At 38.8% G+C, this 22444-nt stretch overlaps 1 protein-coding gene across 1 annotated transcript; it reads right to left on the reverse strand.

Annotated features, from left to right (window-relative positions):
- Positions 1-253: 253 nt before the first annotated feature.
- Positions 254-21426, reverse strand: ATIC (5-aminoimidazole-4-carboxamide ribonucleotide formyltransferase/IMP cyclohydrolase). Its single transcript, XM_043910132.1, has 16 exons — positions 21265-21426; positions 20824-20950; positions 19236-19312; positions 18487-18553; positions 16675-16763; positions 15650-15801; positions 15142-15298; positions 12171-12296; positions 11236-11343; positions 10365-10450; positions 9242-9331; positions 7836-7964; positions 3383-3475; positions 1999-2181; positions 876-1031; positions 254-552 (listed from the first exon to the last, which is right to left on the reverse strand). Exons 1-16 carry the CDS (start codon positions 21281-21283, stop codon positions 433-435), a joined length of 1779 nt encoding a protein of 592 aa, XP_043766067.1. The 5' UTR covers positions 21284-21426; the 3' UTR covers positions 254-432.
- Between the last annotated feature and the right edge of the window lie 1018 nt (positions 21427-22444).

Here is a 22444-nt window from a genome sequence, read left to right on the forward strand (position 1 = left end):
GGTCTATTTGAAGGTCCTGTAAAGCAACCAAAAGCTGGCGGGAACCAGAGGGGATCAACCTTCAAAGGAAAAAAAGATGGTATGTCAATTCTCCACAAACTGATCTACAGATTCAGTGCAATGCCAATTAAAATCTCAAGAGGTTTTTACCGTAAAAACAGACTAGCTGATTCGAAAATTTATATGGAAATAACAAGGACCTGGACATAGCCAAGAAATCCTTCCAAAAGACTACTGTGAAGGACTCACACTACCCAATTTCACTATTTACTATTAAGTTACAATAATCAAGACAGTTTCTATAACTAAGACAGTATAGACCAAAGATTATGAAAACTTAATGCTTTACTTTTAAAAAAGGTTATTTTCAAAATTCCATACATGATATTTTACCTACACATAGGCAGGGTATAAAATAATGTATTGATGAAGTCAGTGATGGAAGAGCCGGAGATTCGTGTGAGCAAGGATTATTCCCAGCTCATCGCAAGCCTCGATCACAACTTTGTCAGCGGCAGAACCGGAAGGGGCAGCGATGTAGGCCACACCACTCTGGGAGGGGAAGACAGAGACCGACTCTCAAAATACAACCTCATGCCAAAACATGCCAGAACCAACCACTACCACTGCCAGCCTAGTCAAGAGAGTAAGCTAACAACAATTCACATCAAAGACTGATTCATTTTCAAAGAGGCAAAATAACGGAATTTGGGCTATCCATACACCAAATGGAACAAATAATTCTCTAGCTATTATACATCATATCATCACAACTTACATATAACTCATAACTGAAAAAATCAGAAGCACTATTTCTAAAATAGTTGGTACATAATAACCAAATCTATGCAAACACACACCAACTTTATACTTACCCTTTTAGCTCTGTCTACATTGTCCCGGAAAGGAAAGAAAGCATCAGAGCTGATGGAAACTTCATTAAGTTTGTCAACCCATTCCTTTTTTTCTGTCTCGGTTAACAACTCAGGGACCTCCTCAAACAGTGCCTTCCACTTAATCAAATCTTCACCCTGTAAGTAGGGGCAGAGGGGAAAGACAAGTATTATACCATTTTCAGTACTATCTGATACAAATCAGAATGTTGGAAAGTACTCTACAATCTACTTTTATTCTTATTCATATATGTAAGTCCTCTTCCAGGACTTAGATCACAATTTGCTGTGTAATAATCAAGCAGAAAAATCAAGTATTAAAATCATTTTTAAAAAAGACTGAAGCACTTCCTGGTTACAAGGCATGTTCTCCAACACTTGTTGATTGCATTGTGGATTCCTATCCCTGGCTGGACAACCTAGTGGAGCTGACTCACACCCTCAGAAGACCAGAACTTAATTTTTATTTTGTAACCATTACCCATTAAGCACTTGTATTTCCAGAAACTGGGCTAAGTCCTACTTTTTTAGCAGGCTACCTAATACCTACAATTTTAATGCTCCTTCATACCTTCTTTAAGGTAGAAAACATTAAAGAACATGAAACATAACACAAGTATACTGAGTTGTTAATGGAGTTTCTGGAGAATCTGGGGGGCATTTGCTACCTGCTATCAAGTAACCTGTATGCAATGTTGAATACACATCTATCACACAGCAAGCAACATGCCTGGCACTGTGACAGGCATCCAAGATGGGTGAAGAACAGTCCCTGCCATCAAAACTTAAAACCAGCAGGGGGTACAAGTATACAAAACTAAACCAATGGCTATAATCTAAGACGACAGATCATCTGTGGTGTCAGAAAGGGATAAAGAATGCCAAAGAAAGGTAAATGAGACAGAGGTTGTTGAGATTACTAATTTTAGACAATCTAAAGCCTCAAGAAAAATATGATGGCCAAAAAGTTCATTCAAATTTCTCCATAACATCTTACAGAAAAACCCAAACAAACTTTTTGGCCAACCTGATACCTTTTCTCTTTGTAGTGATGATGACAGTTACACAGCAAAGGGTAAATCCCACTCAATAACAACCCTTTTACCTCGCCGATAGTTCCAGTAACATACTGATCGATGGCATTGGAGATTTCTGCTCTCTTCACGCCAGTTTTAAACTTCATGGAAAGCACTTGCGGGTGATGTCTAAGCCACCAATAGTTTGCCTTGTCACCTGCAAGGCGTGTGCAGTGTATACGAGACTGCTGTCCTGCTCCGATGCCAATAACCTGAAGAACATGGGCATTGAAATGAATACTTCTCCAACAACATGTTTCTCAATGGATTTTCTGTGCATAGCCCCCTCAAATCTATCAATTTTGTGGGGGAAAAAAAATCAGGCCAAAGAAAGTACAAATAGTTTTAAAAGGTAAGGGTAACATATTTTATAAATACTATTCATGTTTTACTCTTCAGTGATGTTTGAGGCATGGCTATTAATATCACAGAAGTTTCTAGAACTTCTGGACATCAGCAGTAAAGTATGGTCTTACTGAACTTATTAGACCAGTAGCCACAATCTTCCAGATTTTTGTTATTACAGGTTAGCAATCTTTCAACAGTTTTTAGTCACTAAGTCATATCTAGCTCTTTTGCAACAGTAGGCAATCACTAAAATGCTGAATTTGAAAGGGTTTTCCAGGTTATTAATATTAATTAATTCCATTTAATATCCACCCTCCCCTCCCACTTATGGGCCAAATAATTTAAGAAATGTCTAGAGAGGAGCTCAAGACACTATGAGAAGAAATAGTGCTGAAGTTATTATGGCAAATCCAGCTTCACCCCAGAGCCAGCAGAGTCCTGGTGATGAACCACCTTGGTTCTATTCTCTGTGGGCTGGTGCACTAAGAAAGAAGTCCTCTAGCTTAACATCAGATTATAAGAAACGTTCAACATCTTGACTGTGGTAGTGGTCAAACAACCATATACTCTGTGTGGTGTGTTAAAGTTTTTTAAAAAGTGTGCATTTCACTGTATATAAATTTATACAATTTGTATCAATAAAGTTGAATTTAAAATATGATGCTAACCCCCAGCTTGCAGATTCTTAGTAAAATGACTTATAGAAATATAAATAAAAATAGCCTTCAAGCTGCAAAATAATGGGCTAGTACTTTCTACTCCCTCTTCACTGGAAATACTACTGACAGGGAGGAGGGGAGCGAATAAACTAGTTCCGTAGGAGCTATTAACAGTTAATCCAAAATGTGCCAGCTCATTCCAGGTAAGGAGCAAGAGGACCAATTATAATACTTAATTCCAACAATACCTTACAGTCATCACCGGGTAAATACTAACAAACCCAAAGAGAAAAACTTGGCAAAGTCTTCCTTTTCAAGCCAGTCTAGTTCTCAAGGCAGATGGATTTTTGAGTATCATTTGTAAAACGCAGTTTCCCCGCCAAGGCGAGTCTGACAGCTTAGTTACCTGCCCGTTCTTGGCATAGCACACAGAGTTAGACTGAGTGTACTTGACAGCAATGGTGGCCACAATGAGGTCCCTGAGCGCAGATTCCGGCAACTAGAAAAAACAGAATAGTAAACTGGTGTTTCTGTTAAACTTTGTTTAACTTTTAGCATCCTATGTGTCATTTATTGTAACAGGCCTATAATGCAGTTCTATCCTTCAGATGAGGGAATGAAATTAACTGTTCACTCAGTTCGGTTTCTCAGTCGTTTCCAACTCTTTGCAACCCCAGGGTCTGTAGCATGCCAGGCCTCCCTGCTCATCACCAACTTCTGGAGATTACTCAAACTCATGTCCATTGAGTTGGTGATGCCATCCAACTGTCTCATCCTCTATCGTCCCCTTCTCCTCCCGCCTTCACTCTTTCCCAGCATCTGGGTGTTATCAAATGAGTCAGTTCTTCGCATCAGGTGGCCAAAGTATTAGAGTTTCAGCTTCAGCATCAGTCCTTCCAGTGAACACCCAGGACTGATCTCCTTTAGGATGGACTGGTTGGATCTCCTTGCAGTCCAAGGGACTCTCAAGAGTCTTCTCCAACACCACAGTTCAAAACCATCAATTCTTCAGTGCTCAGCTGTCTTTATAGTCTTTCTAGTTCTTTATAGTCTTTATAACTGTTCATAGGAGACACTATCATGTTTTACTGAAAGGATCATATTTAATGTATTTGTCATGAAACTCTGTGTGATGCCTAATGCATCACACACTCAAACTGACACCATTTTTACAGCAATTTTGGCTTAAGCCTGTTTACATATTGCACTAGACATGAAAACTATATCCACTCCAACACTGACAAACAGTATTTTCTCTATCACAGTATCAACAAATAACTGGAGATGCTATTAAATTTTATGTTCAGAAAAAACACTGAGAATAATTTGTATAGACACTACAATCAATTGTGATGCACACATATCCAAGGCTCTTCAGGCAAAATCATATTAGGATCATTTTTGGTTTGCCTAGAATATTCTAAGTAGAATGTATTAAAAAATGTATTATGAACTAAATACTGGTTCAAATAGAATGAAACAACTATGATAACTAAAAATGTCACTATTTTTACTATAAAGAGCAAACAAAATTGAAAAGAAGGATAATGATTTATGCTGGTATGCTAAGTGGACAAAATATGTAAGCACAGCTAATTGATAAATTAGCTAACTGAAAAACTGTTAAATCAAACTTCATCAAAATTAATACTTCTGCTCTTTGAAAGGTACTGTATTGAGGATAAAAAGACAAGCTACAGACTGCAAGAAAGTATTTGCAAACTACATATCCAGCAAAGAACTAGTATTCAAAATATGTAAAAACCTCTTAAAACTCAGTCACAAATCTAATTAGAAAATGGGCAAAAGACATGAAGAGACATTTCAAGAAAAGGGACATACACATAAAAATGAACACATGAAGAAGGGAGAAGAATATAAAGGAAGATAAATCCACCATTCTCATTCTTAGGTTTTCAAATTTCTATTAAAAATACATGTGAACAAGTAGAAAGAACTTAGATAAATGATTAAAATCACAGACTTGTAAAAATATCCAAGATAGCACAGCCAGAAGCATAAAACCTCTCAAGTTCCACTAAATTATTAATCAGTCCAATACCTATAAACCTACAAGGAAAACTTACAAAAATTAAGATTCTCAACAAATAGGCACGGTTGGCAGCATGGGTACCATGGAATTCGGCTCAATGCCCTTTCAGTATTTTTAAAAATACGTTAACCAACCAGGTTAAAAAAAAAGTGAAAAAAAAATCCAGAGCCCCATTTTACTGTGAGCTGCTTCAAGTAACACTGCTACCCCAGGACCTCAGGATCTTTACCAAAGGAGTAGATTCCAAAAACCTGCAAGATATCTTTACTTATGATTCCTATATGTTCTTTTATTTTAGGGCACCATTAACTTTCAACAATACAAATGAAATACCCAGTAAATCAACAAAGATCATGCCTTATCACTATATGCTTATTAATAGAACTACCCCAGTAAAGATTTTAAAGCCTATTTTCAGCATTCTACTTAAAGCCTCAGAACTCAGACCTGAGAACAATAGCCAACTCATTGTCCACTTCTGTTACAAAATGACTTGTTAAGAGACTAATCCTTTTCTAAAAACAAATACTGAATACAGAGCTCACAAAATATAGAGTACTGAGAGGCAAGAGGCAAAGACCCCAGTGATAAAGGAAGCAACAGTGTGACTCTGCTTTCCTCTCCAGGCATCTTCCTAGTTGCAAGGCAGTAACTAAGAGGTAAATGAGCTAAGCCCTATGCTCAGCTCTACGGAAGGAAAATAACACTAACCAGATGCTCAAAGTATCTTTATGGTTTCTTTAATATTATGGGCAAGAAAACTGATCAACAGTCAATCTACGAAAGAAATGGAAAATTCTGAGTCAACCTAAGGATTATAAACCCAGGAGAAAGCCTCTCAGAGTGCCTGGAGAACAGTTCCAAACAGGTAAGAGTGGGGCAAGCATGTATTTGATGTAGACGAAGGGGTATATGCAACCAAGCACACATCTCAGTAGAAGGTCACTGCTATCCTTGAAGACCCACCTTCGTTAATGGTTTCAGTACTCTTCTAAGTATGGGAAGATGCAAGAAACTGGGTTTCATAAAATCTCCTCAAAATATCTAAATTATCTGAGGGCCAGTTCTGTCAAGTTTCTCTAGAGCACAAAGTACCTCATTCGGAATTCCTTTCAGTGAATACAGTGGCTAAAGACTTGATTCTTACAGAAGTAGATGGTAGGTAACCTTGTTAATTTTATGATCCGCTCCCTCTCTGTCTTACTTTCAACCAGGGTTTGGGAGGCATTTCTTGACTAATTTTGTCCCATGGTGCTAGGAATGCTCACTCCGTTCAGGCAAGAATTTTGTTGAGAGGCCACCTGATGTGTTCTTACTGGACTGGTCCCTGTTAACAGTGACCAAAAGCCTCTGGGCCACATGTCTTACCTGTTATGGTACAAGAAATGGTTCCCTCTTTTCGCTTCTTCCCGTATCTATAGTTAACACTGTCACAATCATTGACTTTATAGGAAGATATATTTGATCAATCATTTCAACTCACTGCAAAGTCATCACTATTTTTATCGAATGTTCAGTCACACATTTGCAAGACAGAATGATATTGTAAAACAGACAGAAATAAATAGTAAGAGTAATATTAGTAAGGTCATAAGTTTTAATCTATGAATTTCCATTATGTGCAGCCCAGAATCTTCCAACACTGTCTGATCAGTCTGCTCTATAGGAATCTCTATTTTTAAGGGACGTAATGTATTGGCAATATACATAAAGTTCACCCAAGATGTCTGCCCATACAAGGCAGGGTGGTGGGTCATTGTGACCCCTCACAGAACTTATCTTCTAAGAATTACATGGTTGGGACCAGAAGAAAAAGTGGTCTTTATGATTGAGCAGGTAATTCTATCACTGGGGAGGCCTGATTAGTACATAACATAGATGTACAGTGCACACTCAAGGGGAGACAGGAGGCCAAAGGGCAGAGAGCAAGTTTTATGTTTAAATTTTTCCTGTCTTGCCTTAAAAATGTGAATTTTTAGTTCATCTGTATCTCATGGCGAGTATTCAATCAAAAATGCCAGGCATACCAGCAAATAAGACCAGATAATGATGAAGTTAGTTACACATCCAAAGTAATGAGAAAAAAAAAAAAAAAGTACAGCCAACATCAGATCTGGAGAAAATATCCTTTAAAACTGAAGGCCCAATCAGGAGATCTCAGAAAAACAAGTACCAGCTCAACCATTTCCTTACTGTGTAACCAAATCTCTTAATTGTCCTCTATCTCACAATTTTGTGATCTTTACAATACAGATGACAGTGGTCATGCTCCACTCAGAGGGAGCTGTGCATATTAAATAATATCAAACATGTAATTAAAAAACAAACACCCAATCCAGTATTATCCTAGGAACATGTCCTTCTAAAATCTGACAACAGGACAAAAGCAAATTCATTACTACATGTAAACATGGACTACAGCACTGAACGTGGAAAGAACCTAGGTATCCGTCACAGTACACAGACTGCCATGTGGGCTTTCTGATGAAGATGTGAACCTACGCTGATACAGAAACATAGTTGTAGCTTAATGCATGGAAAAAAGTCCAGTGATAAAAAGACACGATCCCATTTACAAAGAACTGAAGATAACCAACCACATATACACAGATGCACAAAAGTTTCTAACATGGTTGGTCTTTTGTTCACTTTTTAAGTTCTCAAACTTACCTGACAAATCAAAGAAGGGCTAGCTCTTTGTGTATCGATCAGTTTTAAAATATGGGCCTTCATAAATACATAAGCATATAAATATTAAAAAACAGGTCTACTGAATTACTGGTATTCAGTTATTTTTCAGACTTACATCTTTATTCTTGGTAACAATGTTGCTAAACAGTGACCTGTTGACAACACTATTATTTCTCTTCTGGCTTAAACGAAGACCAAAAAGAGTTCGAACTTCATTTTCATCTGGACTGTAAGACTGGTCCATCTAAATAAACACAAATTTAAAAAGTTAAGAGTAAAAAAATCTACATCTCTCAAAATCTTTCACTTAATTTATGTTCAAAGTATATTATTACAAGCAAAGTTATATGCATTTTTTTTCCCCCTGACTTAAGCAGGTACAAGATCATTTCAGGATGGACGTAATAGAATGGCCAGGCACCAATATTTTACTCCAAAACTTTATAGGCTTTATAACCTCACAGGATTTTGTAACTTACACCAACATAATATAATCATTGATTCCAACAGAGAATTTCTGGTTTCAGTAACTGAAAGCACTACCCACATAGTTTTTTTTAAAAAAAAACAAACAAAAAACAGTAGATAAAACAGATTGGCTACAAAACAGGCAGTGGCACAAAAATTAACCACTAATTTTCTTTTCTTTCTAACAATGTATTACAAATACTCAGCCAAGATTAAAAAGTTCAATGGAGAATAGCATTTGTAGTATGTGTCTTTGTCATTTGAAAAGGAGTATGTCATTCATGGCTCTCTTGACCTCTTCCAGATTTTGATCTGAAATGATGGGACATGGGAATAACCTGTGTCATAAAACTACTCTCTCCCCAGACATTTTCTATACTTATACAGTACAGAAGGCACTGATAACCTGTAACTTAGAAGCACGCCTTCCTATTAATTCTACTTAATTTGTATTTTCATGAATTCTAAAATGGTCCTTTTCTTTTCTATTATAAAATTTCTAAAACTGAGATGTGCCCACCTATAACTGACGTAAAAAAACTTGCCACTGGTCAGGCGAGGAAACAGTTTTTTTCATGGTTGTAATTATGTGTCTAGGTGCAAACTTAGCCAGACTCCCAAACAAAATACTGAGGAAGCCCTGGTATTCTGACACCCTGAAACATGATACTGTCATTGTGCTGAATATCAATCAAGTATTTCCTGAATATGCACAGACTATGTATTTCAGGAAAGATGAGCAAGAAATTGAAGATATTACTTTAAAAAAAGGTAACAGAGTGGCAGAAGGAAAGATTTCAAATAACCTTTAATACCTTTTGAATAGGAAACTATTTTAAATAAATTACTTTTTAAAAAGTTAAAAGAGAGGGTGAGAAAGCTATCTTGATCTGAAACTCAAAAAATTAACAGGAAGAAACAATCTGCAGGATTAAGGATAAAGAAATCATAGTAAAGAAGGATAAATTAGAAGGGTTGTCAGTATAAAGGAAAGATTAAATATGGGGAAAAATAAAAGAACAAATTACTACTGCAAATATGAATTGTACTAACCTGAAGAACACAGTAATTCCCATTTTTCTTTTTGGAAAGTATTTTCAAAGCTTCATTTTCATATCCCGGGGCAATAATACCATCAGATACCTATATACGTATCAACATTAGATATTAATTTCGATTTAAAAAAAATCAGAGGACACCTCTTAAACAATTTAGACATACTTTGCTGTCATAAATAATGCAGCAGCAAAAAAAAACAATAATGCAGCAGCAGTTTCTGGTTTCTACCTCCACTAGATAATACAAACACTACACTTGGAAAAGATGAGTCTGTGCTAGAAGACAACTTTTTACAGCTGATCTTATCTCATTAGTGTCGTTTTGGTTGTCTGTTTCAATTATAAGGGAGAATATATGAATGATCTGCTGTCATACATGTATCTTAGGAAGACAACATGACTTTTTTAACCATTCTGTTCAGGGGTTGTTTTGCACTAATTAAACAGAGCATGTTCTTCCAGTTCTGGCTCTGCTAGAACCTGGCTAAATGATCCGAGGCAAGGCAGGCTCCTCAACAGCAAGAGAAGGGGTTCAGAGGAAATCAGAGATTAACACAGTATAGCTAAAGACACAAAAGGTACAAAAGTCACAGCTCACACCCCAAGCCTCATGCTATATAACCTATAAAGCAGCATGCCAGCTCCACTGCAGCTGGGATGGTAGGGGTGATAAGAAGCCCTGAGATGAAACTAAATATGGTCAAGCCACAGACCCTGTTAGCCTTAATTGCTAACTTATTTCCTTCCAAGCTACCTGAGCTAACTTCATTCTTCTTCTGTCTCCCCAATCCCCAACAACCACCCCCGCCCCCCCCCCCCCCACCTTTCTGGAATGCTTGTTTGGTACTCAATTGATGGGGGTTACTTTTTCAGAGTAGGTTATAATGTCCCCCACTATACAGTCTCTTTCTTTCATTACAGACCTAATGAAGGTTTACAGTCAACTTCAGAAATAATAATTTGGCATTAAAATAATGACTAGAAAATTTAAAAGAATATATAAAACCTTATATCACAATAGCCAAATACAAATATTATACATTATGGTTTCAATAAACACTATGTAAAATTTGGCTCTACTCAGTTATATATGGATCAAGATACAGAATTCCACTAACCTCTCTGGAGATAATTTTGGCAGTAGGGACATCGCAAATATCAGATAATGCAACAAAGTCACCAAAGGAAGACATCCTATCAGCCCCTGTAAACAAAAATTAAAATGTGTGTATTTATCACAGATTATCCTTATACAGAAAAAAATAACATTCAAAAAACCCCAAAGTGATCACATAAAATCTACAATTTAAACAGTGATTAGTAAGTTCTTTAATTGAAATAATCAGTAAGAAATATTCTTTAATTTTACCTTCTAGAGCAACATTCAGCAAAGGGCCTAATAGTAAACATTTTTTAAGCTTTGTGATCCTTGTTTCAACTCTGAGGTTGGAACAGTCACTGACAATACTATATTACCCTACTCCAATTGAACTATATTGACAAAGATGGGTGGTGGGCTGGACTAGCCCGTTGAGTAATAGCTTGCTAACCCTTGCTGTAGAAGGCAAACTATGATAAAGTATCTCAATAATCTCCCATTAATGTTATTATAATATTCACAGGCTATTAAACTCATGAACTAGACATTTGTGAATTATGTAAAATATTAACTTTAACCAAATTCAGTGTACTTAAATAACTACAATTTAAGCAATACAAATACAATACAAAATCAATAGCCTAATCTGAAATTTTATGTACCAAATTCCAATTGTGTTCCCCTTTATTACATTAAAATACTAAAACACACATTTTTATAAACAAAAATTTATTCCAAAGCTCTCATACAGTTATTCTGAAGTACTAATAAAAAATGAATTAAAATAATTTGAAATCTTTTAACAAAAGGATATTTAAGATAAAATATTACTTTTCCTCTAAAAAAAAAAAAAAGAAAAAAACCAAACCACATGCTATTATTTTTCTGACCTCTTGCTCTTGCATATGCAGTGGCTATAGGTGTGAGGGTTTTGTACAGATCATTGACCATACAGACGCTGGCTTCGTCTTCACTAAGTGGAATTCCAACAGCAGCACCTGGTATAGAGACCATTAATAAATCAAAAATCTGAGTTACCACTTGTCAATTCCTACATTAGGAAAACATTTTTCCAAACATCTGGTCTATGCAGGGTCCTTTCCAGTGCTTAGGCCAAATTAAACAAAAATCTACTTGGCCAGATAATTAAATGCCAAAATATAACTGCAGGAGAGGGTGAAGCAGGGAAGTATCTCTCCTCTCTGGCCTCTGAAATACAGCCACCGAGTCTGCTAGCACCAGGCATGTGTATGGAGCTACTTTACTTCATTACCAACTCTTTCTCTGTCCTGCCTGACATCACACATTATTTTCCTGCTGCTCCCACTGTTTGAACATCCAAACAATATCTGAGAACTAATTATGTGGTGAATTGTCAGTGGGAGTTATAAATAAGTTGTAAAGTTGACTGAGACACAGAAGCAAAAAGGTCTCTCAGACAATGGCCATAGATAGTTACAAGTGTAGTAACAAATTCTTGATGTCCACTCAGTTAAATTTTCAACCATGTGGAAAAATTTTAGTCATTCTGCATTAGGCAACATCACTTTTATTTTCTAAAACATGCTTCCACTACAAATAAAACTATTTCCTGACCTTCCTATCTTATAACAATATTACACATTATTTTCACGTAAATAATACATGTACATGTTATTGTTATCTGATTTTATCCCATTACTATGTTGATATCATTATTAATCAAAAGTGGTTTCGGACTTCCCAGACTGTTTACATTTGCTTTAGATCTTGTCAAATTTCTAAAAAATTTAAAAAGAAGTTCATTTTGAACAGTTCCAGAGAATCCCAGGGTGCAATGCTTTACCTGCTGGGCTAACATGTTTGAAAGAAGCAGCGGCTGGAAGGCCTAAAGCTTCTTTGAGCTCCTTCACCAGCTGCCAGGCGTTCAAAGCATCACACAAGTTTATAAATCCAGGGGCTCCATTCAGAACTACATGTAAAAATACACATGAACAAGCAAGGTCAATAAGATCAGATGTGTACATTTCCTAGAAAAAAATTTAAACATATAAAGACTGCACAAAAATGCTTCAAAAGAAGTATAATGAAGACGCAAACAGAACTCAGTGAGATGAGTGAATAAAGGCACCAGAGTCTGAACCCACCTTACCAAACACACACACACACACACACAGAAATGCATGAACATAAATATGAGCACATACCATGAAGACCAAAGCCAGCCAACCCATAAATAAATCAGCAGAGAATTCAGAACAAGAAAAAGTACAACTAGACTAGCAATCATCAGGGATCCACTTCAGTACAGAGCTAAGATAAAATAATTGTTGCGACTTCAGTGTACAATTTAGAGTATTTATAATATAGTATTGGAGAAGGAAATGGCAACCCACTCCAGTATTCTTGCCTGGAGAATCCCATGGACAGGGGAGCCTGGGGGGCTACAGTGCATGGGGTTGCAGAGTTGGACACGACTGAGCATGGTATTTTAAAGTTGTAAGTCGGGTCAGTTTAAGAAATAATGTTATAAACTAAAGCAGGAGTTTAGTGGGTGGGAAAGATGGAGGGGACAAACTCATTTGTTGGACAGGGGAGGGGGTCCTCTTCTTTTAATTGGATTCAGCAGGTTTGGGTTCAAGTTGAAATGCAGTTAAAAAGGAGTCTACAAGTTTTTTGCTGCCTCTTTTCTTAACAGTGGAAGGATTTTTAAAAGCCAAAATCTTATGGATAAATATTTACAAGAAGTTTAGCATACACACACAAAATAATGGGCCACCAATTAAAAACAACTTAACAATTTCATTTCCTCTGTGTTATCTTTGATAGCAGATACTTTCACAAGCAAAACCTTGCCAAGTATCTACTGAGGGCCTACTACAATGTTAGGCACTGTTCTAGGAACTTGGGATGTTATCAGTGAATAAAACAGTCCCTCCCAAATTACTGTCATCATGAAGCTTATGAGGGGAGTCAGAAAGGAAACTAAACGTGCAATAAAATTATACAACAGAAAATTAGGTATTTACCCAAATGAATTGAAGACTTGCATCTATACAAAAGCATGTACAAAAATCTTTATAACAGCTTTATTCATAAACTGCCAAACAGCATCCTTCTATTTTTGATGTCTTTCAATAGGTGAATGAATAAACGTACATTCACACACAGTGAAATATTATTCCACAATGAGAGGAAATGAGCTATCAAAAGACATGGAGGAACCTTAAATACAAACTGTTAAGTGAAAGAAGTCAGTCTGAAAAGACTACATATTGTTTGTTTAAAACTATACAATATCTGGATACAGCAAAAGCATACAGACAGTGAAAAGATCAGTGGCTGCCTGTGGTTAGTTAGAAGGCTGAAGGGGAGGAGTTCTTAGGGTGGTAAAACTATTATGCAAGATAATATCAGGTTTCCCTAGTGGCTCAGTGGTAAAGAACATGCCTGCCAATGCAGGAGACCTGGGTTCAATCCCTGGGTTAGGAAGATCCCCTGGAGGAGGTCATGGCAACCCACTCCAGTATTCGTGCCTGGGGAATCCCCATGGACAGAGGAGCCTGGCGGGCTACAGTCCACAGAGTCGCAAAGAGTTGGACATGACTGAGCAATGAAGCACAACACAACAGAACCAAAAACCTGTAAAACTCTCTTTATTACTCTACAAATCCTTAAGCCCTGACTAATTTCAAAGAATTATATCATTCTTAGTTCCTAACCTCTCATTACTATTTTGGCCCATTTCAACCAGGCTACCAGATCAATCCATCATTCCAAGGAAGTTGCTTTTTTGCAACATTCTCCATCAAACAGCCACTGCTCTCAGCAGCCCTGTTTCCTCTGATGGTTCCGTTACTGCCACCTCAAGGTTGGGTCCTAACCATCTTACTATGAAATCCAGACCACCTCATCCTGTCCCAACATCTTCAAAACCAATATTCACACAAAAGTACTCCAATCTGTATCTTAATCTTGACTTCTCTTCAAAACCCTGGATTATCGCAATATTTTTTGTTTACAAGTCCCACTGGCAACTCAAATTTCAGGCGATTATAAAAGGAAATAGTGTCAGACTTTATTTCTTTGGGCTCCAAAATCACCGCAGATGGTAACTGCAGCCATGAAATTAAAAGACACTTGCTCCTTGGAAGGAAAGTTATGACCAACTTAGACAGCATATTAAAAAGCAGAGACATTACTTTGCCAACAAAGGTCGGTCTAGTCAAGGCTATGGTTTTTTTTTTTTTTTTTAAGGCTATGGTTTTTCCAGTGGTCATGTATGGATGTGAGAGTTGGACTATAAAGAAAGCTGAGCATAGAAGAACTGATGGTTTTGAACTGTGGTGTTGGAGAAGACTCTTGAGAGTCCCTTGGATTGCAAGGAGATCCAACCAGTCCATCCTAAAGGAGATCAGTCCTGGGTGTTCATTGGAACGACTGATGCTGAAGCTGAAACTCCAATACTTTGGCCACCTGATGCGAAGAGTTGACTCATTGGAAAAGACCCTGATGCTGGGAGGGATTGGGGGCAGGAGGAGTAGGGGACAATAGAGGATGAGGTGGCTGGATGGTATCACCGACTCGATGCACATGAGTTTGAATAAACTCCGGGAGTTGGTGATAGACAGGGAGGCCTGGCGTGCTGCGGTCCATGGGGTCGCAAAGAGTTGGACACGACTGAGCGACTGAACTGAACTAATAAGAGGTATCATGCAATTCATTTTCTAAAAAGTGAATCACGTCTGACACAAGAGAAAGAACAACACATACACACCCAGACATGGCAAACCATGCCATGTATCCTCAGCCTTTACCTGTGATAGGGAGCTTGGGCTTCAGGGTATACAGCTGGGCAGGAGTCTGATGAGGGTTCATGCCATACCTCAGGGGCATCTGAGATACTCCTTTACTGTACTCTTTCCTGAAGTAATCTGAAATTGCTTCATCATACTGTGCTGTATGAGTAAAAGCCTAAAAAAAAAGTTAAGGTTTGTGAAATACCCACAGTATTTCCCAAACTGGGGTTAAAACCAAATCTGAAGTTAAAAATCATTTTCAAGTGCTATATACCCAACTACACCCACAAACCCACACACATATCCATGCAGGAAAGACACCAACTAATACTAAACAGCAAAAAGAATTACTCCCTTTCCACTTCGCTTTCAATTTTTAGACAGAAGAACTCTCTGAATGTTGGTCTCTCCATTTCTAATAAAAGGATAACAGCTCCAAGCAGAGCCCTGGCAGGTGATGTGATGTGGTGAGAACGGAGTATTGCTGGTTTTGCAAACAGCGCACCAGATAAAAGCGTGCTCCCACCTTCAAGGCTAACAGGCGTCTTGTCTCCAAGGATGTGTCTTTGCTGTCGGAGTCCTGCATCTCTGAGGCTACGGCTGCATAGTCCTCCGGCTCACATACTACCGTCACCCGAGCGTGGTTTTTGGCTGCTGCTCTCAGCAGAGTCACCCCTCCTTTGAAGAACAAAAGATGATTTGCATTTTCATCAGTTTAACCTCTTTCAAATCAAGTGACTGTACATATTGTGTGTGTGAAAACATGCTCAGTCACTTCTGATTCTTTGTGACCCCCAAGGACTTTAGCCTGCTCGGCTCCTTTGCTCGTTGGATTTTCCAGGCAAGAATACTGGAGTGGGCTGTCATTTCCATCCCCATGGGATCTGTCCAACACAAGGATCGAACCCGCATCTCCTGCTTGGCAGGCAGATTTTTTACGACTGAGCCACCTGGGAAGCCCCAAAATAAAGAAAATATGTGCATGCTCAGTCATATTTAAAAAATAAGCCAGATCAATCTCTACACCAAGAGTTCTGAAAATATCAATGAATTAATCACAAGAGACACTGGTTTGATCCCTGGGTCGGTAAGATCCCCTGGAGGAGGAAATAGCAACCCACTCTAGTATTTTTGCTTGAGAAATCCCAGGGATATAGTCCGTGGGGTCGCAGAGAGTCGGACGTGACTGAGCATGCAAGCACGCCCACACGTTGTTTTGGGCTTCGCAGGTGGTGCAGTGGTAAAGAATCCACCTGCTGTTGCAGGCGATGCGGTTCCATCCCTGGGTCGGGAAGATCCCCTGGAGGAGGAAATGGCAAACCCACTCCAGTATTCTTGCCTGGAGAATCCCATGGACAGAGGAGTCTGGTGGGCTACAGTCCATGGGGTCACAAAAGAGATGGACACGACTTAGTGACTAAACAACAACAATCCCAGAGACTATCTTCTACTCCTTCAACAGTGAACACTGGGACTTCCCTGGTGGCTCAGACAGTAGAGTCATTTCATTTACAGTGTAAACAGTCTTCAAATATGGTTTTCCTAACTTACCAATGTCAATATGTTCAACAGCCTCTTCAACAGTTACACCTGGAGAAGCCACTGTCTTCACAAAGGGATACAGATTACAAACAACAACTCTGAAACAAAGAGGAATTCAGCTATCATTAAAAAGCGGAAACCTCCACCATTTACACATCAGTAGCTGCTAACATGACCAAAACCCCTAATGATCTAAAATACTGAACTCTGAGTTTGACATTTTAAAGTTCTAAAAAGTTACAGAGTAACATCAGGGCCTCTCATGGTTGCAGAGCACAGGGAAACAGAAGGGGCCAGAGTCAGCAAATGCTCTCAGTACACGTTATTCCCACCAAGTCATAACGAAATGTTGCGGCCTGGGTGACCTGAGCTAGCCACTGTACTATCAAGCCCTAAAAATTAAAAAAACATATATAGGCATAAATCTTCATTATATTTTTTTATTTTTTTCCATTATATTTTAAAATGGCTTCTTAGAAATAACATCAAAAGCACAAGCATATAAGTTGGATATTACCATAATTTAAAGCATTTATGATGGCCAAATGATACCATTAAGAATATGAAAACAATCTACAGAATGGGATAAAATGGATTCTTACAACTCGATAATAAAAAGATAAATAACTCAATATAGCAGAAACTAACACAACATTGTAAAGCAATTATATTTCAATTTTTAAAAAAATGGGCAAAGCATCTGAAAAGACATTTCTCTGAAGGTGTACAAATGAATACATTTCTCTGAAGGTACGCACATGAAAAGATGCTCAACATCATTAGGAAATGCAAATCATAATCACAAGAAACCTGTATTATACCCACTAAAAAAAAAAAAAAATCGATAACAAATGTTGGTGAAGATGCAGAGAAAAAAGAACCTTTGTACACTGCCAGTGGGAATGTAAATTGATGAGGCCTGGGAAATAAGTCTGGCAGCTCCTGAAAAAGGTTAAAGAGTTACCAGATAACCATGAAATTAACATTCCCAGGTATATGCCCAAGAGAAATGAAAATATATGTCCACACAAAAACTCGTACACAAATGTCCAGTTTCTTTAGTCAGTATATCCAAAAGTGGAAACAATCCAAATATCCATCAACTGAGAGTGTATCTACATAAGAGATTACTTTTCAGCAATAAAAAAATGAATCAATGATATATGCTATAACATGGATGAACTCTAAAAACATGCTAAGAAGCTAGTCATAAAGGACCATATATTATACAATTCCACTGATGGGCAGTGTTCATTGTAAATCCAGAGAGACAGAAAATAGACTGTTGGCTGCCTAGGTTGTTGGGGGATATGGAGATTGAACATTAATGGGCAGAGTTTGCAGGCAGGAGGGAGAGTGCCAGAGGGAAGTGCAGTGATGAATATATTCTATTAACTGTGGTGGTAACTGTGCAACTCTAAATATACTAAAAACTACTGAATTATCTATTTTAAACTGCGGAATTATATGGTATGTGAATTATATCTGAATAAAGCTATTATACCTATGCGACAAAAAGAAATGATGAATACCATTATTCAAATAACTAAGTTACTTATATGCACCACAATTTAGATCATAATTTTTAAAAAAAGCAAAGGCTGTTTAAGCATAATTATGTATTTCAGGAATATAAATTAGGCAAAATCAAAATGCTTACCCACATACAATGTCACAAACAAAGTCCTCAATAAATGTTTACAGTAAGTAAACAGGAAGCTAAGCCTAATGCTAACCTTGATATTTAAAAAGAGACACCAGATCTGGCTTCTTTGTCTTTGATCCTTAATGTAGTAAAAGTTCAACTTTGAAATTTTTTACCTTATAAGATCGAAATCAAGTTTGGCCATGTCAGCACTATCTTCTGGGATATTACGAGCCAAGATTCCTAATTCAACAAAGTTAAAGTATTAGGTTCAAAAAACAAGCCAGAATAAGGCACTTCTTTCTAACATGACTGGATCAAGCATGTTAAAGCCCCTAGCACTGCCTAATTAATACCAGACAGTACAAAATTAGGATTAGTGAGTATACTTAAAAACTGCATCAGTTCCCGATTCCCTTTTTCTTGAGCAACAAAATGTACAAGAATTTTCACCTGTTGTCAGTTCCATCCATGCATATACTCCCATAAGTAGTAAAGCATTTAAAAAGATTCCTTTGAAAGTCAGTTACACTGTGACACTTTATTCCAAGCTTGAACCACAGCAAGAGTTTTTTCACTCTTTAAAACCTAAGTATTTTCATTAACTCCAGCAGGAAATAAACTCTAAATTATTTATCAGGCCAGGACTAACAGCAACCAGAGGAATCCATCAGGTAATAAAGCAAACAAGACTGTATTTTAAACATTCTAATGTATTATGAACTTTAGCAGCAGATATGACAAAACCAACATAACCTCACAGGTATTTTTTTTTTTGAGCTATGATCTGCCTTTTCCTTATTCCTGCTTATTCTATTAACCACAAGATGATATGGAAAAAGCCCAACAAACTTTTTGGCCAACCCACTGCAAAGTTTATTGAAAACCACTGACCATTTTAAATTGAAGATATCCAACCACTTACCAGCATGGACTGCAGGATGCAAGGTTTTTACACGCCCCCCTAGCATTTCAGGAAATCCAGTTATCTCAGAGACATCTCTGAAAACAGACAAACAGAATATTGCTACTGTTTCTGCTGAGTTTCATTTTACATTTTATACCATTTCAAAGTATCTTCCAACATTTGTTCAGAGCCTGGATTTTCAGAATTCAGAAAATGAATCATAAGCCACACTAATGAAATATTAAGAAATAAATTCAACTCACAAGTAATTTGACAATATACAACAAAATTATTAATATCCTTATCTCAGGAACAGACTAAAAGGGATAGCAAGGATTTAGCCTTTTGGATTGATCTACATAAAAGTTAAAAACCTTTACATTGAAAAAAGAAAAAAAATAACATAAAAATGTAAGCTGGAAAAGATAGTCACGAAGTTCGACCCAGGGTCAAATAAAAGACAGCACTTAAGTATCAATCCATATCCCCAAATTGACCTGAACACTTTCTTTGGCCGAATTTACAAGCAAATTTTTATTTATTTTTCTTAAAAATTTATTCATTTATTTTTGGCTGTGCTTGCTGGGTTTTCCGCGCTTCCCACAGGCTTTCTCTAATTGCAGCAAGTGGAGGCTATTCTCCAGTTGTGGTAGACTTCTCATTACCATGGCTTATGTTGCAGAGCAACGGGCTCTTGGACACCCACGCTTCAGCAGCTGTGGCACAGGGGCTCAGCGGCTGCACGGCTTGTGGAATCTTCCTGGAGCAGGGATTGAACCTGTGTCCCCTGCACTGGCAGGGGGATTCTTCACTACTATACCACCAGCGAAGCCTGCCAAGTTTTTGAAAAGCCACAACATGTGGGGATAAAAGCAAAATTATCTGTCTTCTGTATGAGCTATGAAATAAAGACCACGCTTATAAAAACCCTGGAAGAAAAGACATCAACATGTTGTACATGGTTACCACAGATACTGGGGGAAGAGAGGTTGAATCTTAAGAGTTGAGTTTAAATGATGTGAACAGTTTCACTAAATAAAAGCCAGTCAAAACAGATCATGTGGGGCAAATAAGCCCCACAGCCACAGCTTTCAGTGAAGTCTGTGAGCACTAGAGCCCAGAGCTTCTCTTAGGAGTCCAAGAGAAGACAGGGTGATGAGAAGCCCCTGCACTATAACTAGAGATAAGCCCCTGACTCACTGCAACTAGAGAAAGCTTGCTGGCAGCAACAAAGAGCCAGCACAGCCAAAAATAAATCATTTCTTAAAAAAAAAAAAAAAAAGATCATGAGCATCCTGAAAATCACAACTCCTTTCTTGCACAACAAACAATGCACCTAATTTAATGTGTTATAAGATTCGGCTGAGGGGGCAGGGGCTCTGAAATGAGGCCTCTGGAGGTCCCAACTCCTTACTCTGTAACCTTGAAAATAAGTTTAAGTTTAAGCCTCATCTTCTGAAAAAGGTGGTTTAACTTAACAATCTCACAGCACTGTTGAGAGGAGCAAATAACGTTATGTCATGCAGTGAATGGAATACTTTCTGGTCAACGTCACCAAACTACGTTTGGATTGGACTTAACTTTTAAAAAGCAAGTTGTGCCTTACCTGACTGCCAAACCAGCATCTCTGAGGGCTTTTGCAGTCCCTCCAGAGGCGATCAGATTCAAACCAACAGAAGCTAAGTTCCTGGCAAACTCCACAAGGCCAGTTTTGTCAGAGACACTAAATAAAGCTGAAACAAAAGACATTTCGCATCACTCTCAGTACAAGTGCTTCAAAGCCCAGGGGGTCCAGGGGCGGCGGAGCGGTTTGGAGGGCAGTCGCGAATCTCACGGTCCCCACTACTCAAGACTTTGGCCCGGGGTCGGGTCCGCCGCCAGCGAGCCGCACTCGAGCGCGCGGGCCCGGGCCTTGCCGACCGCAGCGCCGCCCCTCACCCAGCCAGGGCCCCACAGCTCCCATCCGGCCGCCGCCATTGCCGGGGTGAGGGCGCCGCGGGGCACGGAGGCCGACGGCGCGGCTCCGCCAGGGCGCCGAGGACCTCACCGAGCTGGCCGGGTGCCATGGCTGCAGGCCGCAGGGGTCCGCGGACAAGCTGGGGACAACAGCGGCGACTGCACGTGCACAAGGAGGCGGTGCGGCCAGAATTTATCCCGGAAGGAAGCGGGGCGGGCCCTGTGAGCACCTGATCCGTCACGTGATCCAACCCGCCCGTGTTCAGTTGCAGAATTGGCGCCTCAGGGCTGTAAGGGAAAGAGGGATTGGCTGCAGCTGGCTGTCTAAACCCTTAACTTTAAGGGATCGCCGCCAGCAGTCTCATACTCTGGGAGTTTTTATCCTTGCCATCAAAATGTGGCCGTCCCAGGCCCCTGGGGCTAACTCTTTTTTTTTTTTTTTTTGGGGGGGGGGGGCTAACTCTTGTTGCCCAGGGCAACCTGTCCTAGAGGCTGAAGTGTAGTTAAAAGTGTTGAAAGCTCCGATAGAAAAGTCAGTTCAGTTCAGTTTAGTCGGTCTGTCGCATCCCACTCTTTGCGACCCCGTGGACTGCAGCACTCTAGACTTCCCTGTCCATCACCAACTCCCGGAGTTTACTCAAACTCATGTCCATGGAGTAGATGATGCCATCCAACCATCTCATCCTCTATTGTCCGCTTCTCCTGCCTTCAATCTTTCCCAGCATCAGGGTCTTTTCAAATGACTCAGTTCTTTGCATCAGGTGGCCAAAGAAATGGAGTTTCAGCATCAGTCCTTCCATTGAATAGTGTGGACTGATTTCCTTTAAGATGGACTGGTTTGATCGCCTTGCAGTCCAAGGGACTCTCAAGAGTCTTCTCCAACATCACAGTTCAAAAGTATCAATTCTTCCGCACACCTTTATTTATAGTCCAACTCTTACATCCAGACATGACTACTTGAAAAACCATAACTTTGAGTAGACCGACCTAGTCAGCAAAGTAATGTCTCTGCTTTTTAATATGCTGTCTAGGTGGGTCATAGCTTTTCTTCTAAGAAGCAGACATCTTTTAATTTCATGGCCACAGTCACTGTCCACACGACTAAGAAAGATGCCACTTTCTTAGTGTTATGTTGATGGACAGTGTATCTCATGGGATAAACAATGTTTGTAAATTACAGGATTTAATATATTTTTTTATTAAGATGAAAAATACAGATATTACTTGTCCAGTCAGGGGAAAAAAGAAAAGTGGGGTCTTGAAACTTAGCA

Source organism: Cervus elaphus, chromosome 8, assembly GCF_910594005.1.
Source record: "Cervus elaphus chromosome 8, mCerEla1.1, whole genome shotgun sequence".
In the NCBI taxonomy this organism is placed as follows: domain Eukaryota; kingdom Metazoa; phylum Chordata; class Mammalia; order Artiodactyla; family Cervidae; genus Cervus; species Cervus elaphus.

Excerpts from the sequence above, each read along its gene's own strand:
- ATIC (XM_043910132.1), bottom strand. Across the intron at positions 11,344-12,170 it reads CAAACATGTTAGCCCAGCAG|GTGCTGCTGTTGGAATTCCA; the intron begins GTAAAGCATTGC and ends TCTCTATACCAG. Across the intron at positions 2,182-3,382 it reads GCTATGCCAAGAACGGGCAG|GTTATTGGCATCGGAGCAGG; the intron begins GTAACTAAGCTG and ends CATGTTCTTCAG.